Genomic DNA, 14,206 nt, shown 5'->3' on the forward strand with positions numbered 1-14,206 from the left:
TCTCTCATCCAATGTTATGAACATGACTCTTCATCCCAAATAAGGACTATAGTGCAAAGACACCCCTTTTGGTTTCCTGCTTCTGCTCCACTCTCAGCCTCCCTCCCGCCTTGCTGCTGAAGTTTCCTCTCTATCCTGTAATTAAAGTCACGGTAGGGCCCATGCAAACTCTTTGTGTAGCTGCCTGTCTGGAAATGTTAGCGAGCTCAGCTTCCACACATGACAGATCAAGGGTTACAAAAGTGCTGACAAAGGGTGACAGACACTCCTCACGGCTATTGTTGGCCATTTCCCACAATGGCTATCTTGGAACGATCCCATATTTAGGTACTGCCAGGGTTTATGGTAGAGTTCCTATTAAAGCACAACTATTTCATATGAGCAAAGATGTATTTTCACAAGTTAGCTGTGATATTTCACTCTGACTTTGTTGCATTGTTTTTACATGTACGCCACTGTTTTTAGTAAGAATAAACAGGAAGTAGCCTATTTTTTATTTTTTTTTAAATTGGTCAGAATGCTAGCTTGTACCATCATACAGTGTACTAATGCAAGGAGGAAAAAAATGATCCGACATAGCAATTGCTGTTTTCTAAAGAAAATACATAAACAACATATCTTGTCTCCCGTGTCGCCACATAAAGAAAACACCTGGTGAGTCATTATTAGTGAAAATAATAATTGAAGCTTTTAAGTGACTGTGTTTTATGAATTCACCCCAATTTCACTTAAACCCGCCGCTCTTGGTGAATAGAAAAAAAACAAAACAACTCTTAGTGAGACAAAGTGTGAATTTGTATCCTTATGCTATAAAGTTTGGTCACTGAGCTGTGGCATTAACTTGTATTCTAACAAGATTAAAATATATTTGTCCTGGAGATTAGCATAGTTAAGTCTCCCCTTTTTTGGCTTTTGGGGCGGCTGCAGCAGGCTTTGATCAGTGTAGCGCAGCAAGGCCCAGGCTTGGCCTGGCCATCCAAAGGCTGGGTGTGAAATTGGTCTGATGTCATCCCCCATTCTCCATCTTTTCCAGCTTTCAGGGCCGTAATTATATTTCCGCCACAAAGCCCCCGGCCCCTTCATTCCATATTTCAGGTTTGACTAGGAAGCGTTTTGGAGAACTATGGCTAAATTACTCAGTGGGGGAAGGGCAACTTGATGGGTCATCTTTTGTCTGTCAGGGACACGCGGGGGGGACATCAGGACTTGTATATGTACTTTTCTTTTCTCTGTTTGTCTGCCATTTGCCTCTTGCTGAAGGAGAGGCATTTAGCACAAGTGAAAGGACATGAACTTTGTGACGAGAAAACTGAACTATTACACATTCACGAGTATTTGTCTTTACAGCTTGAGAGCAACAGCTCAAGACAAATTGTCAAATTGACCGTGACTTGGATGTGGACAAAAAGAGATGGAGCTTATTATTAATGTGTATGCTTTTAGTTTAATGTTGTCAATGTTTCTTAATAGCTCAATTCTAATTAAAAGTTGAGGAAAAAAAAAAAGTTAATCTTACAAATAGAAAATGTTTATATGCTTATACTGTACATGTATAGTTTTATATATGTTTATACATTTACGTTTATATGTTTCCTATAAAGTGTTGCTTTAAATTGGCAGATGTAACTCATAAACTACTTTGTAAAGTAGCTTCCCTAATCACAAAGGGATTATATGTGCATTTCACATGTTGCCAAGCTTGGATTTTCCCTTTTGCCTTTTTTGCCCTTGGCCAGCAAAAAAATCTTTTGTCCTTTGACCATATATATATATTTTTTGCCTTCTAAAAGTATTTCCCAAACTTTCACTGGCTTGAGTCTACAATGACGCATCTGTTGAAAGTTATTATTGAATGCATTTATGTAACACGTGAAATGATCACATTTGGGGATCCAGGGTGAGAACAAGTGCATCTCATTTAGCTACAGGAAGCATTTGAATATGAAATAATCCCCACAGTTGGAACCACTAAGGAGATTGATGTCCTTTTCTGGCCAATCTTGGCAGCAGCTCGGGCACCTGCTGCTATTTGCATGGACACCCAAAGTATTTTGACCTTCATCCAGGTTCTCTGCTGATTTGACTCCCCACACCCTCCAGCCCTTCAACTGACAAGCACAGACTGTGCACAGAGACTCCGTTCAGCGCCTTCCCCCTTTCCCAGTCCCAAGTCAAGAGCTCAGCTCATCAAGCCAGCCAGCGTTGGGGTGTTACTTCCATATACAAGACAACTAATAAAAGAAAATGCAGATGAAGTCCTTCAGCAGCCATTCACAGAATCTGAGTCAAAGCTTCTGCTGAGGAGTCAAAGATAACTGGCTCTTTCGTTTTGGACAAACTTACATACTTTTTTATTTTTATTTTTTCATTTTGTCTGCTGTTTCACCACCAAAATCAGGTAAAAGGAGATTCAGTAAATATTTCTTTTCAAACCAACGTGGCATATTTTATTGCAAAGTTTTTTGTGTGGTACATTAATGCTACAAAAGTACTTGGAGGACTTTTAAAAATCAACTGAGTAAATACTGATGGCGCAATGCAATCAAACCATTTTTAGTCCACAAGAAATCATTCAATATTTACTCAAAATAAAATGGATTATTACTCATGACTTTTTCATGAACCTTTATCATGATAGTTTTAAGTATTAATTTCTTGAGATGTGTTTTCATTGGAGCTCACTTTTTAGTTTAAGTTAAAAAAAATAATAAGCTTATCTAACTGACATATCTCCATGCACTTAATTTATGTAAAGGTGTGTTTGATTTATTTATTTATTTATTTATTTATTTATTTAATTTATTTTTTTAATATCTGCCTCCCTGGAAACATTCAAATATGTATTATATCTGCACTCTTGAAGACATGGGTAGTGGATAGTCTGTATTTTTTATTTTTTTTAAAGGTTTTTCCTTTGAGGCCAAAAGGTGCACCTGGTCAAATTTTCCTCTGTCCTTCTCTGCATTTATTGTTGTGCAAATTGATTTTCAGATGACAGACTTTAAGCAACTGGATTTACTGCTAAATACAAACCATATATTTTCATGTTTGTTGTATTTTTCTGATTTCAAATAAAATCCCAACAATCACTTTGCACTGTTTTTATTTACCCTTAAATCATCATTTCAAAAATAAAATAAAAATGTTTACACAGGACCTTGTAAAATAGAACCTAAACTGGCTGAGGAGCAAATGGCAGATTTCATTCTTTTTTCCCGTTTTTTTTTTTTTTTTATAATTTTTTTTTTATGTCAAAGTCCCATTTCCGTATAGAAAAAGTGAGCCCTCACTCTTCACAACACTGCAACATATTTCAGCTTATACATCATTTTAAGGCAAATGAGTTAGTTGACATTGCCAGACAACTTTCCCGATCAGTCGAGGAAAATTGAGGGGAGAAAAAAAACATTCACAGCATATAGTAAGACCACCATTTGGCTTCGATCTCCATTACATCTACCCAGCAAAAGGCCTGTGAGATTTTGCATTAAAAAAAAAATAATAATATTGCAGGAACAAATAACTTATATGTAAACGCGACTCAACATGGCTGTTTTATTATAAATACGAATATGTTGTTTGTTTTTTCTAAAATGAATAATAACAAGTTGCTTGAACATTCGTGGATGCGTGTAAATATATCGTAATATAGTTCCATAAATTTCGGTGCCACGTCAACACGTTTGAATGACAGCCATCCCTGAACACATGCATGGAGCTCAGTTAGAATGAAACTTTTTTAAAGAAGTTCACACAATTTGGGCTCAATTTCAGCGTGCTGGTGTTGACCTTTCTCCTTTAAAAGAATGAACGAAATCAAAAGTCTGACTTGTTAACGTCTGCTGCTTATTGGTTCTATCCTACAGCGTGTGTTTTCGATGCCAATTCGGATGTGGAGAGTTTCAACTCTATTCACCAGACTACTTAGAAAATAGAAAAATAAAATAATACAACTCGCGCGTGCGTGCTGGTGCCGGCGCGTGCGCGAGCGCGAGCGCATATGTTCCAAAAAAAATGTGTGCTTTCCAAATTTCGATTTAGGCACCCATAAAAAGGCTGTAAATGTCGAACTAAACAAGCAGACCTGCAGGTTAACTGTCACTGCACTTATAGCAAACAAAAGACACTAACGGCTAAAGACAAAACCAGAAAATAATCAATTCAGAAAAGACAAAACACATTTCATAAATTTCAATGGCCACCAGAATGCAGCACAAAAAAAAAAAATCTTTGGACTTCAGCATATAGTTTTTTTATGATCACTCGTGTGAACCAGGCAACAAGAGGTTCGGTCTACTGAGCGGGACACGCGTCTTTGTCCAAGCAGGCCACTTAATTGTCTCATCCAGGCAGTCCACATCATCAGTGTCTCTCAGCTCCAACTGGCTCTTGGTTTACTTTTTCCGCCAACACGTACTAAAAGAAAAAAATCCAATGCCACGTGACCAAGATATTTTGAATATGGCGTGCATGCAATCTTAAAAAAAATCCTTAAATTAATTAAATCAACCCCTTGAGTTACGAGTTCAGAATTATGAAATGACGACATACGCCGTCGTGTGTTGCATTCCAAACATATTTGCTCATTATTTTCCATGAATTGTGATGTGGCACATATTGAAATTGCATTCTGCGTTTCATTCGCCATCAACCCTGAGGACACGCAGCCTGCACGCGCGCACATTCACACACGTGACCTATACTCATCTAAAAGTTGTCTCTGTTTTAAATAGGAATGCTGGTGTTGGCGTGGTTTTTATTGCATCATCTCATCTCGGCTAGTCGCTGTCCGACTTGGCGTCCTTGGACGAGGTGTGGTTGTACAGTCCCTGCGCCATCAGATGCAGCGCCAGCGAGTTTTTATTCCCTGTGGCCTTTTTGATTTTGGCCCTTTTGTTCTGAAACCAGATTTTGATCTGCGATTCGTTGAGGCCAAGTTCCCGGGCCAGGTCCTGCCTCCGCTGCTCGGTCAGGTAGCGGTTGCTCTGGAACTCGCTCTTGAGTCGGTGCAGCTGCTCGACGGTGAAGGCGGTCCTGGGTCGCTTGTCCTCTTTCGTCGGGGTCCGAGCCCTCTTTGGCTTGCGGGATCTGGGCCCTTGGGGTGGGAGTTGAGGGGGAGAAATGTTATTCGGTCAGCCTATTGAATTGAATTTGACATGAAATGTTTGCCGCAAATGGAAGTAAGTGTTTGGTGGTAAGCTATATTTCGTCTTTTTAATTAGGGTGAGACTCCGAAATCGCTCATTTGTTGCAAAGGACTTTGATAGTTGGGTGATTTTAGTTGGTCGTTAGTTCTCTTTCTTTCAATTAGTCATCAATAAGCAGCTACAATGCCACAAATTCGTCTCCCCAAATCGACGCACAAAAATACATAATATGCAAATGATCTCATGTCACTTTTTATTATCATTAGTCGCATGCAGACAAAAACACGCGAAACAATTATAGTTCTTATTCCATGGAAACGAGTAAGGACAAGGTGCATGTCCTCCAGTCCCGCTGCAGCTCACAGTGAAGCCTGCAGGAGGAGGAGGAGGCGCAGGGGTGCAGATGGGGGTGGGGCCAGACTGGGATGGAGGAGGGGGAGAAGGTGCCTCTTTCCCTCTGTTCCCCGCATTTTCATTTTATTTCCTGAAAAAACACACGATCAACTCATCTTTTCGAACTAAGTGATATCTGGGGGAAATCGGGATAACAAATAAACGAAAATCCAATTAGCGTGTTTTTGTGTACTTTACATCTAAAGTGCCCCCCCCCCCAAAAATAAATAAATAAATAAAATAAATAAATAAGTATTGGCCTTAATTGTTTAAAATCAGCAAATTATGGAGTCTCATTAAGCCGCAAATCTGCATGCTTATATAGTTTGACAGCAATTAACTTTGGGGGAATAAATAGACCGTTTTAGAATCACGTTTAAAATATAAATCATTTGTGTGACGTCAGTCGTTGTTCTATTATAGGCTCTTTTGGTCCGCCGAATGCAGCCCCTTCCCCTTTTAAAGGCCCATTGTGGCGATTTCCATAAGCTTCATGAAAACTTTTCTGCCTCCAAAACACAATAGGACTGCATTCTAACATTTTAGATGGTTTTGGGTCTCATTATAACTTTATGATGATTTCGGAGTTGTCTTTGAACATCACTATATATTTATGGAGGGTTTTTTTTTCAACGGGATTTCGCATAAATAAATATAGCCTATATTACACAAAAAAGGTTGCATTTAAAATATGACTGTCAATAGTGAGGAATGATTAGGCTATTTAAATGAAGAAAATCTATACATATTGGCCTATTCAACATTTTTGCAGCCTTAAAAACATTGTGGTTAAGGAACGCATGCACCTATAGTGGCAAATCCGTAAAAAATATGCACAAAGTCGCAGAATTATTCAAAATGACATTAATCTCAAATTTGTAAGTGCATTATTAATTTTTTTTGGGGGTAATTTTGTAGCCTGCTTTTCGCCTTTAATCCATCTCTTTAGGACTCAACACCCTCACTTTTTAGACACCCTCCATTGTCAAAAATATGCTAATAGAATATTAACAAAGAAGAGTCGGGAACAATGGCGTTAAACTTGGTTTTACTTTACTTTCTATATTTCTATTTGTGTTTTTCGAAGTATGTTCGAAATGCAACTTTATTTGCAGCACACTACACAAAACTGTCGAATTTTCATGTATTTATGAGAAATTCAATTCTATATTAGGCCATTGTTATAATGGATTCTCTTGATTTTTTATTTTTTTTAAACAGCTCGGAATAACAAAAAGAGAGAGAGAGAAGAGTGAACTATTCGATTGTTTGATCATATTAAGACTTTTAAAAGCAGAATCTGATGATACAATAATTGGTTTGTCAATTGTTACAAGTGATATGTCTATTAAATTGGACGAGGTGGGTGCATTGCTCTGGGAATTAAAACACATAATGCATAACTTTTTGTGCTTTTTTTCGGGAAGTCAAACTTTTTCAAAAGTTGAATCTCGGAAAATATGCTATATTGCAGCTGATTATTACAACGGATTGTTTGAATCAAATCTTTGCCTTTTCTCACATTCTACTTTATTTAGGATCCATTTTCCCTCCCTTCGAATCTCTTAAAAAGAATAGATGAATATTCTTGCACCAACCTGACGACGGACGGTCCGAGTAGCGGGTACAATAAACCCAGGCTGGCCACAGCATCTGTTTGCCCCCATCAGATGCTGAGCTGGCCTGTGGGCTGCTGCAGCGGTTCTCGTCGGCTTCTCGGACCTTCTCGCTGTCTTCCCCGCCTAGCTCGCCCTTCTGGATGAGAATGTCCGGTTGGTTGTCGTCGGATGATCGAGAGTCGTCCTCGGCTCGTCCCTGGATGTCGCCAATTTTGGGCTCGTTTCTCACCTCATCTCTTCTTGTGATCCCATCGCGGACCAGCATGCCACTTTTCCTCCTCCGACCAAAATCTGGCCTTAAAATGTTGTCAATGTAAAAGTTTGTGATCCTGTGGGACTGTTGGTTGCCAGGTGGCAGGATGAGAGGCAGGATGGCTCTATTGGACTCCTCACCGGAGTCCTCCGGGCGCTCCGGGTCTCGACGAGCATTTTCTTCCATGATGATGACGCTTGATGTCCTCAGAACTTTTGCAACAAAAGTGAATTCCAATCTAATGATGCGTTCAAGATGCTAAAGAAAAATATACAAAAGCGGCTTTTTAGTAGACTACAAATGAATGGTATACAAACGTGCCGTTTTTTTCTTTTTACTGAGAAAAAAATCATAGTTCCATTTCAAATAATAATCGACTCCTCATTGTTTCCCTGTTGAGAGATTTCAAATTATTATTCTGAATAATAATAATAAAAGATTTTTGTTTTGTTTTTTTCAAGAGTTTTCCGTGATGGCTGCGCACATTTTTTGATGCTCTCAGCAGTAAAGCGTCCTCACTCAGACGCGACGCTCAAATACTTTCACTAAAGATTTGCTTCTCGTTTCTGATTGGCTGAGAGTCGTTGTACTACGGCGCTTTAGACACGTGCCTTGGACCAATCCACATGCAGAGATCCTGTCACGTGACGTCACTAGAATTCCTTGGAGGCAGAATCAGTCTGCTCCGTATACGTGTATACGTTCAAGTGAAAAAAAAAATGTCAGTATCTATAACTCTAATTAAATATCCACAAACGATAACTGGAAAATGAAAAGCACCGTTGGTCATTATAACAAATTGTAATAACTAGATAGATAAATAGGGTCAATAAAAAAAATGTCTTGTATTTCTGGACGTATTTATAGTAATATTGTAGTGACTATCAATTTTAATGATTTATGTATAGGCTACGCCCGCTGTTTAAATGTTTTCATTTGTTTTAAGGACTAGCCTAATTAGCCTTTGTGTTATTAATGACATCTTCAAATTGTCAAGAAAAACAACACGTGCAAATTCAAGTATCATGTCACGATTCGAATATGAAAAAAAAACTACACTTCCCCTCAAATTTGTATTATTTATTATTAGGCACTAAAAATAAATAAAAATTAAGTGCATGGATGGCTAAACATGTAATTAAGAAAAATAGGTGACATTCGTTTAATTGTCATGCATAATTTAAGTGCTCACATTTTCCCATAGAGCTTGAATGCAACACGAGTAACTGTCTTCTGTCTTTACATTTGGACCTATAGCCTACACGTGGATAATGACAACATCTTGGAATGAGTCTGCATACAACATAAATAAAACATGACCATGGACCACGTGACTATCCCCGTCATCATCGCCGTCAGGGGCTCGCCTGCATCCAGTTCAGCCTCCGCCTCCCTTCCCCCCATCCCATCACACACGCACACTGGATGTGTGCGACACGCACGCTCTTAAGAGTCGTTGCCTCTTAAGCAGCGAACTCAAATGACGTAATAATTTCTCGTGAATAGATTATGAGTACACTAACAGTCACCTTCTTTTATTGATAAATTGATTAATAAAATAAAAATTAAAAAAAATAAAAATAAAATAAATAGATTGTATTACAAATGTTGCAATGATAATTATTCACTGTCTACTTCTATAGTCTTCTCTATAGAACTTGAACGTATACAAATGGCATTCTCAGTGAAATATGCAAATTACATCTATCTATCTATCTATCTATCTATCTATCTATCTATCTATCTATCTATCTATCTATCTATCTATCTATCTATCTATCTATCTATCTATCTATCTATCTATCTATCTATCTATCTATCTATCTATCTATCTATCTATCTAACCTTAATTCTTAAACTGTGCTATACTTACTTCATTTGCGTATTTCGATGTGCATTCGAAAGAATAAACGCACTAGCAGTTGTGCAAGGCCCTTGCCTTCATCTTCGCGGCAGGTAGCACGCATTTGCCAAATGTGGGCTTCTTGTTTGACGCTCGCCTGCACTGCGCGCACGAAACAATGCATGTCCACTATGGCACGGACAGTCATGATCCAACTTAAATGTAGGCATATACCGCTTAATTCATGGCGGTTAACATAAGTCGACACTTAAAAAAAAATAATAATAATAACAAAATGTCGTTATGTGATGCGCTTCACTCCAGTCTACGGGATAGTCTGTTTCGCAGATAATTCATTTGAAGTGGAAAATAAACATAAAAATAAAATGGCCAAATTAACTTGACCTCAAAATTATGACGCGAGTTTGGCAGGAATTGATAAAGATGCCACAATGCAGTCAGACTCGAAAACGACTCTAAAGTATCAAATTGTCTCATATTTGATTTTATTGACGTATTGTATAATAATAATAATAATAATAATAATAATAATAATAATAATAATAATAATAATAATAATAATAATAATAATAATAATAATAATAGGCAAGATAATCATTTTTGACGGTCCAGAATGAAGTGCATAAACTTAATTTTCCAGTTTGGTTTATATTGTCGCGGCAGATAGGCCTATTAAATCATCACGTTTTTATGTCAATGCAGCCTTACAATGCATTTTTTTTTTGATGAGGCTATTATTTTTCTATTATTTGCACAGCCTTATTGTACGGCAATAGTCACAACAGGTCCACTTGTCTGGCTTCAGTACTGAAGAGCCGTGCATGATGCCGGAATGATGGGACATTTATTTATATATTTATTTATAGTTTACTAAATATGACCCTTTTACCTATAATATGAGGTATGTTTATTTATTTATTTTTTAATTTGCAATCAAAGATGCTCACTTAAGTCTAACATCAATTTTGGTTAAGTCTTCAAAATAAAACCATTCAACTGTGAATTTGTTGTCCATTTCAGAAAGAAAAACGAGAACTATATGGGAAATTTTACATATTGTTTTTGGTATCTCTTAATCGTTGTTCAGGTGATTAATGCAAACCTTATGCAACTTCAAGTCGTTGTAATGTATTTTGTCTTGTACAGTATAGGCTATCTATAACTTTTAACTATTTACTTTAGTTATTTTAGCCAATGTTCCTCACATTTCAATCGAAGTTGAAAGGTTGAAGAATGAAATAAAAAAAAAATATCTGAAATATGACTTCATTTGGTTTGTGCTGCAATCACTATAATGAAATTATAAAAGATAATCCAAAAGTTAATAAGCTTGTACACACTGTAAATAAAAACTGCTGTGTCCATTGTAAAGTTGACTAATTGTGTCGTTAAAGACACATTTATTTTTCTCCCTTGCTCTGAAATGTCACAAATGCATCTGTGTCATCAGTTCCTGGATTTGAAAACTTTAATCATTAGTCACAATTTAAAATAAATAAATAAATAAAATAAACAAAGAACATTTCGGTAATATTATTAACTATATATAAAAAAAATCTTATTGTCTCTTTCTCTGAAGACTTGGGGGCAATACTTTTTTTTGCATCACTCATAATCATATAGTTATTGTCAAATTTGTGGTCAAATAGTATAAAATAAAACAAAACTTCAAATGTTTTTGTTTTGATAATATAGTATAGCATCACTAAATAATGCAGATGGTAATTAGCTCAATTGATGCACTTCCATAAAACCTGAACCAATTGCAAGTATATAGTATGCTTTTGATAATACAGTACCAGTAACATAATGTACAGTGGCCTAATATTTACTGAGGACATGTTCAAGTGCTCCATCATTACCCTGATCCAAAATCCAACATCATTTCCATCAATTAGACTTTGCTTGATGTGCAGCTCTGAAGATAAGAGTTGGGCTTTGTGATATACGCTGAATGCGACTGTCTCCTACATTGTGTGGCTGCCCAGATGTGAGATGAGTCGCGAGACAAAGCAGAGGTCAGCCAGTACCATCAGCTTCCTGTCCGCTTTACAAAACCTCCCAGAGGGGGAGGAGGGACGAGAGGGACTCCGGGGTTAGGGGACACTTCCTATTCCACTCAGTGCGCTCTGTTTACACAGGGACGGGGAATTAGCGCAAGGCCATACAATAATCACACACACTCTAACACATCGTATTGGGAAATGTTGATTGTTGAACTGTGACCTCTGTTCGGTGGTGTCATACAAGACAACCGATTGTTATGTATGTACAGTGTGTTTGTCCTGTTTGAGGAACAAAAAGCAAAATCTATGTCTCAGGCATTACCTTTAATCAGTGCTCTTCAATTTAAAAGGTACTGAAGGTCACTGAAATAGATTGCGACTGAAGCTAAATTTAAAAAATATATATAATAGAGATGATTTTTGTGGCAATGATTAAAGAATAATCACGGACAAGCTAAATCTCCATTCAAATTTTCTATACCAATGCAAGCTAACATCTAACAAATTGTCTAACCATGTTAATCTTCCTGTGTTGTTGTGGGTGAGACTGACCCATTTGAAAGTTCAAATAAATGGTGAAAGTCCTTTTTTGGTATGTATAATCAGCATATTCATTGAAAATGGTATTTGTATGCAATTTTTAAATGATGTATTTGTTTATTTATTTATTTTAAAAACTCTGAAGTTTATGTGAGAGGAACTATTGATTGGGATTGTTAGTAAAGGAGTTATTTTTAGATTAAACAAAATGTTTGTTGGCGTTTTTAAAAAAAATCTGAAACTTTTGTTTAATCGAGCTAACCAACCCAGGGATATTATTCCTATTCCTGAAGAAAAAAAAGGTATCAAAAGAGTTCAAATGCATCGATTGTCTTTGTTTGTGAGCAGAATTATTATTATTTATTTATTGATTAAATTTTTATTTTTTATATTATTATTATTATTATTATTATTATTATTATTATTATTATTATTATTATTAATTCAATCTCTGGTGTAATAACCTTATTTATTGATTGATTGAATTATTTTTTTTATTTTATCATCTGTTCTTATTGCTGCTGGACATGTAAATTTCCCAGAGGGAGCCATCCCAAAGGGATCAAGTCTAAGTCTAAATCTAAAAATTACAAAAAAATAAAATAAATAAATAAATAAATAAATAAATAAATTGCTTCTGATTCTTTCATTCATTCAATTTCATTCATTCTTTCATTCAAAAGTGTCCAATGGATAGCGTCCAGAGAAACACATGCGTTGAACACATATGTTGAACTCAAGTACTGACTTTGTTGGTGAGTAAGATTGCACACAATAAAGAGTTTATGACACTTTTGGATAATTAAACACACCCTCGGCTCAAAGTGTCCCAGAGACATTATTGTAATAACTGAGAAATACACATAATGCACAGATTAAAACAAGTAAAGAATTTAGGTCATGTTTCTGATGACTAAACACGCCCCAGGTCAAAGTGACTCAAGGACATTATTGCTGTTCCTGTCAAGCAAACATAACAGGAATTTAATCAAATCTGAGTATTATTATGTTCATAGAAGCATATATTTCTGATGCAACTTTTATGTAGGCTCTCAGACTGTACATGTCATCATTATATCCTACTGTGTATAGTAGAGAAATTAAGCGAATGAAAAATCCTTTCATCTGATTTTTAAGAGAATGAAAACTTTTTATTTTTTTTATTTTACTAGAATTAACTGACTATAAAGATGTGATATTCCTAAATATAAATGTTCACGGCCTCGTTATTATAATGAACATACAGTACATGTAGATCAATATTTGTCATTTTCATAAGTGTGGAAATTATCAGACTGATATTGTTTCTAGCCTATCAAGCACAGTAGCTTCATAATGTTGCTTTTTTTTCATATTAAATCCATCCATCCATGATTGCAATCATTGAGATCGTAGAGAAGTACCTACCATTGCATCCTGTGAGTTGACAGCTCCACTTTCAAAAAACAAAAAAACAAAAACATGATTTAACCCTTCCCTAAAGACACTTGTCCTCCTGTGTCTGCTTTTCCACCCAGCACCACTCGGTGCATGTGTTTGAGGCCGGAGCGTTGACAGCATGTTCAAAAGGCCGTGAGTAGGCTTGTTACTATCAGTTGCCGCTTTAATCCCCCTGATCGCCATGCCGTGGATAAACCTGGTGTGAAAGCAGCCCACAGGCCCGAGCGATGGGGCCTCCCTGGCTCCGGCGGAGCTTGGCAGCCCGGACTGATGCTCGGTCCTGCATGAGTTCACAGCAGTCATGGGTGACAAAGGGAGGTTTTGCTCCACTGCTTTTTTAAATTTAAAAGCTCTCTCAAATGTTCTCCTTGTAGGAGAAAGGATGCATCACAGTGAGTGATTCCAGAAGCTTTGTGTTATTTTGAAGTGGCATACCAGGACGCCAAAATTGAGGTGAAAACACCACCAAATTTTGTAGTGGGAATGTGACATCCGTCATGACACTCCATATGTTGACTTGCATTAAGGAAAAGCAAACACTTTAATCTGATCACGTTTGACTTAAATTATTCTAGCGTTGCCTATCTTTCACTTCATTGGTCAAACAGGAACCAAAGCCCTGGCAGAAAGATGGCCAACACTAACTGTAGTTCCCAAGAGAAGAAGACAAGTTGGGGATGGGGCAATTGTATGAAACGAACACATACCTAATTAAAAAGTCTTGGGACCTGCATGGAGAATTGAGCAAATTCCACAATCAACATCAAACTTTCATTTCTATTCAAGATAGGACTGTCTCGAAGCACTGCTCTGGGTAATGGTACAGAAAAAAACTTCAGACTTGAAGTTTTTTTCTTTACCATGAACTGTCAGAGCTCCAGCATTCTGATGTGGCAAGAGGAGAACCATCTCTGGAGAAATCCACCAATCAGGAGGAGACAGCG

The 14,206-nt window shown here is 37.0% G+C and overlaps 1 protein-coding gene across 2 annotated transcripts; it reads right to left on the minus strand.

Moving 5' to 3' along the window:
* Positions 1-3,090: 3,090 nt before the first annotated feature.
* On the minus strand, positions 3,091-13,365 carry LOC144029491 (homeobox protein engrailed-2b-like). Of its 2 annotated transcripts, XM_077535730.1 has the most exons (3): positions 13,230-13,365; positions 7,139-7,670; positions 3,091-5,095 (listed from the first exon to the last, which is right to left on the minus strand). In XM_077535730.1, exons 1-3 carry the CDS (start codon positions 13,230-13,232, stop codon positions 4,779-4,781), a joined length of 852 nt encoding a protein of 283 aa, XP_077391856.1. In that variant the 5' UTR covers positions 13,233-13,365; the 3' UTR covers positions 3,091-4,778. The 2 variants fall into 2 exon arrangements, with proteins under 2 accessions (XP_077391856.1, XP_077391864.1); XM_077535738.1 differs by lacking the exon at positions 13,230-13,365 and having other exon boundaries at positions 7,139-7,917.
* Positions 13,366-14,206: the final 841 nt, after the last annotated feature.

Source organism: Festucalex cinctus, chromosome 1 (genome assembly GCF_051991245.1).
Source record: "Festucalex cinctus isolate MCC-2025b chromosome 1, RoL_Fcin_1.0, whole genome shotgun sequence".
Lineage (NCBI taxonomy): Eukaryota > Metazoa > Chordata > Actinopteri > Syngnathiformes > Syngnathidae > Festucalex > Festucalex cinctus.

Coding starts and splice junctions, on each gene's coding strand:
- LOC144029491 (XM_077535730.1), bottom strand. Junction 5,096..7,138: donor CTCGGACCGTCCGTCGTCAG/GTTGGTGCAAGA, acceptor TCCCACCCCAAG/GGCCCAGATCCCGCAAGCCA.